A 2,749-nucleotide genomic window follows, 5' to 3' on the forward strand; every position below is an offset into this window, starting at 1 on the left:
TTTATACATATATAAATATAAAATGTTTATTTCTATTCCAATCTTCCTGAAAAGACGCAGCGATATATAAAAATTCCGACGTTTTTTAGCGTATAATCCACATAAACACGTACAACGCGTAAAAAGCATGAAATTACGATATTCGATATAAAAATATTTTTTCACCTTTATATTGGTTTGCCATTTTTGTTGGGAAGGGATATTTAAATATTAATTCTTATTTTGTCTCATAAACGTAAAATACCGGGCAAGGACGAATATATTTTTGTTCCAAAGTATATATGACAATATAACAGAAAACACGACGCCATTTCAGATTACAAATCTGGAAATAAGACTCATGGGGATTTGGCAGCTCGGATCGCCTAAATACACGTATTGGTTGATGCTGAATATTTTCGGACTCGCACTGGCTAAACCTCAACTGGACGAACTATTATATCGGTATCAAGTTACGGGATTGCGCGTCACGATAAATGAAAAGGAAATCGGGATCGGGGAATCCACCAAGTCGACGAGTGAGTTGCAAACGAGCTTTGACTATTACGGACATAAGGTGTCGATATCGGCCTCCGAAACGCCGGAAGCTATCAAGGGAAGAACCACAGTAGAAATTCACGCTTCTGGAAAAACACAAACTGGACCTTTCCAAGGTAAATTTTACGAGTTTGAAAATGATACGGCGTCCATCCTTGGATACCCAACCGAGTTTGGCGGTTTCACCGGGATCATCGAACTCCAGAATGTCACCTACTACTTGATGCAAGCCTCCAAGTACCTAGATGGCAATGAATCAGCGTCAAATACAATTATATACAGAGATGTCGACGTCAAGCCATGGAAGACACCGATTTGCGACAAGAATCAAGACGGCTTGCATGATAAAAGCAAGTCGATGCCTGCCAATGGATCTCAGAGAAGCGATGCCTCATTCAAGGGATTTCCAATGATTAACAATGAAGAGTCCGTTTGTGATGGTTGTTTGGAATGCAAAATGAAGCTAGTTGGAGATGCAGAATTATACAACAAAGAGAAGGGTAAAGTAGTAGAATACTTGTATCTTATGATGAAAGGAGTCGACAGAGTGTTTCGTTCCACAGATTTTGGAACTAAAGACATTCGTATTATACCTTGGGAACTGAAGATTTATCAGTCTGCAACTGAGCCAGGATACCCGTTCGGTGCCGCTGATGGAGGTCTTTTCAGTTACTTTAGTAGAGCTTTTGCAGGTTACAGCAAGGAAAATTACAGCTTTTCTCCTTGCTTGTTGTTTTTCGCGACAGGACATGTGTTTCCCGGACCAGTAGGTTTTGCTTACATGGGAGGTCCTTGCACGAATTGGAACTATGGAATAGTAAGTGATGTCGAACATATAAATCTGAACGTGGCAATCTATATTCACGAAATCGGCCATGCTTTCGGAGCGAACCATGATCCGTTCGAAAACTTGACGTGCAGTCCAGAACGCTACAGCTATGTCATGGCCCCGACGGCAATGCCTAATACACTCCACCGTTTTTCAATATGCAGTATCGATAGTATGAGGGACATGCTCAACAAAAAAGAAACTATCGAATGTATGCAGCCTTTTCCTTCGACGTGTGGGAACGGGTTGAAGGAACACGGCGAAGAATGTGATTGCGGACCAAATGCACAAATGTGTGATGCATTGGACAGGTGCTGCACGCCGAAGGGTGGTTTGGATGGTGATGAAGAATGCACCTATCGTCGGAAGAAAGGCTACACGTGCAGTGATAAAGAGGACCCATGCTGCATGGACTGTGTGGTGTTAGCAGCTGGGGAGATATGCTCTCTCAAAAATGACGGATGCGTTGCTGGGAAATGCGATGGAATTTCCCCGGACTGCAAAAACGAATCGGCAGTTAGCGATCACACGCCATGTGTAGACAAACTTGGAGGTAATAGAACTTGTTCGTCTGGAGTTTGCAATAGCACTTACTGCAAAGACAACAATTTACGGGAGTGTGGATGTGGTGGCGTCGAAACATGCAGTGTATGCTGTTTGGCAAAAGGGTCCTGCCTAACAGCCCGGATGCTGGGGATTGTCCCTTCTCATATTAGCGGCCCCATATTATTAGCTCCAGGAACAGTTTGTGGTTCGAACATGGCACAATGTAATGGTGCTGGAGAATGCGTCAGTTCCGGTGAGGATATGATTTGGCCATATATCTTAGCTGCGTTAATTCTAGTGGTTTCTGCTGTTGCTGGTATGTACTACTACTATATTTATAAGAAACATGTTCCTCGGAATTGGCTGTGCAGAGGAATGGTCTCCTTACTCAGCTTTGAGTCATGTAGCAGGCCTGGAACTTCACAACGACGTCCACATGTTGACGCAGGACATCATGATGAACAACACCACAAACATCAGAAGTCGCGTGGCAAAAAACCCAGGAAATGAGGTTGAATATGACTTTATAAGTGGGGTTTTTTTCTCTCTTCGAGTAACAACTTGTACCAGTTTTGGATGTTGGACAATAAGTGTCACCTTCTTTCATAGTCAAGAGTGTCATCATATTAAATGATTCAAAGAATCTATTCTGTATATGTACTCTCATTTTCTCGCTCAACGCATGAAACTCCGATCTATAGCCATATTATATTATTATTGTACATGCATAATTAATTATATCTCGGACGTTTCAGGCACTAAAAATGATCACAATATACAGGGTGTTCTGTTAATGGACCGACAAACTCAGAGAGTTGCTAGTAGACATCAAGAGGA

The 2,749-nt window shown here is 42.2% G+C and overlaps 1 protein-coding gene across 1 annotated transcript; it reads left to right on the plus strand.

The window, feature by feature from the left end:
• Positions 1-340: 340 nt before the first annotated feature.
• LOC149078647 (disintegrin and metalloproteinase domain-containing protein 10-like) lies at positions 341-2,422 on the plus strand. Its single transcript, XM_089241207.1, has one exon. It carries the CDS (start codon positions 341-343, stop codon positions 2,420-2,422), a length of 2,082 nt encoding a protein of 693 aa, XP_089097333.1.
• The last annotated feature ends 327 nt before the right edge of the window (positions 2,423-2,749 follow it).

Source organism: Pholcus phalangioides, unplaced genomic scaffold, assembly GCF_987345545.1.
Source record: "Pholcus phalangioides strain wild (caught in Gottingen) unplaced genomic scaffold, Ppha-v1.0 ptg000013l_1, whole genome shotgun sequence".
NCBI lineage: Eukaryota > Metazoa > Arthropoda > Arachnida > Araneae > Pholcidae > Pholcus > Pholcus phalangioides.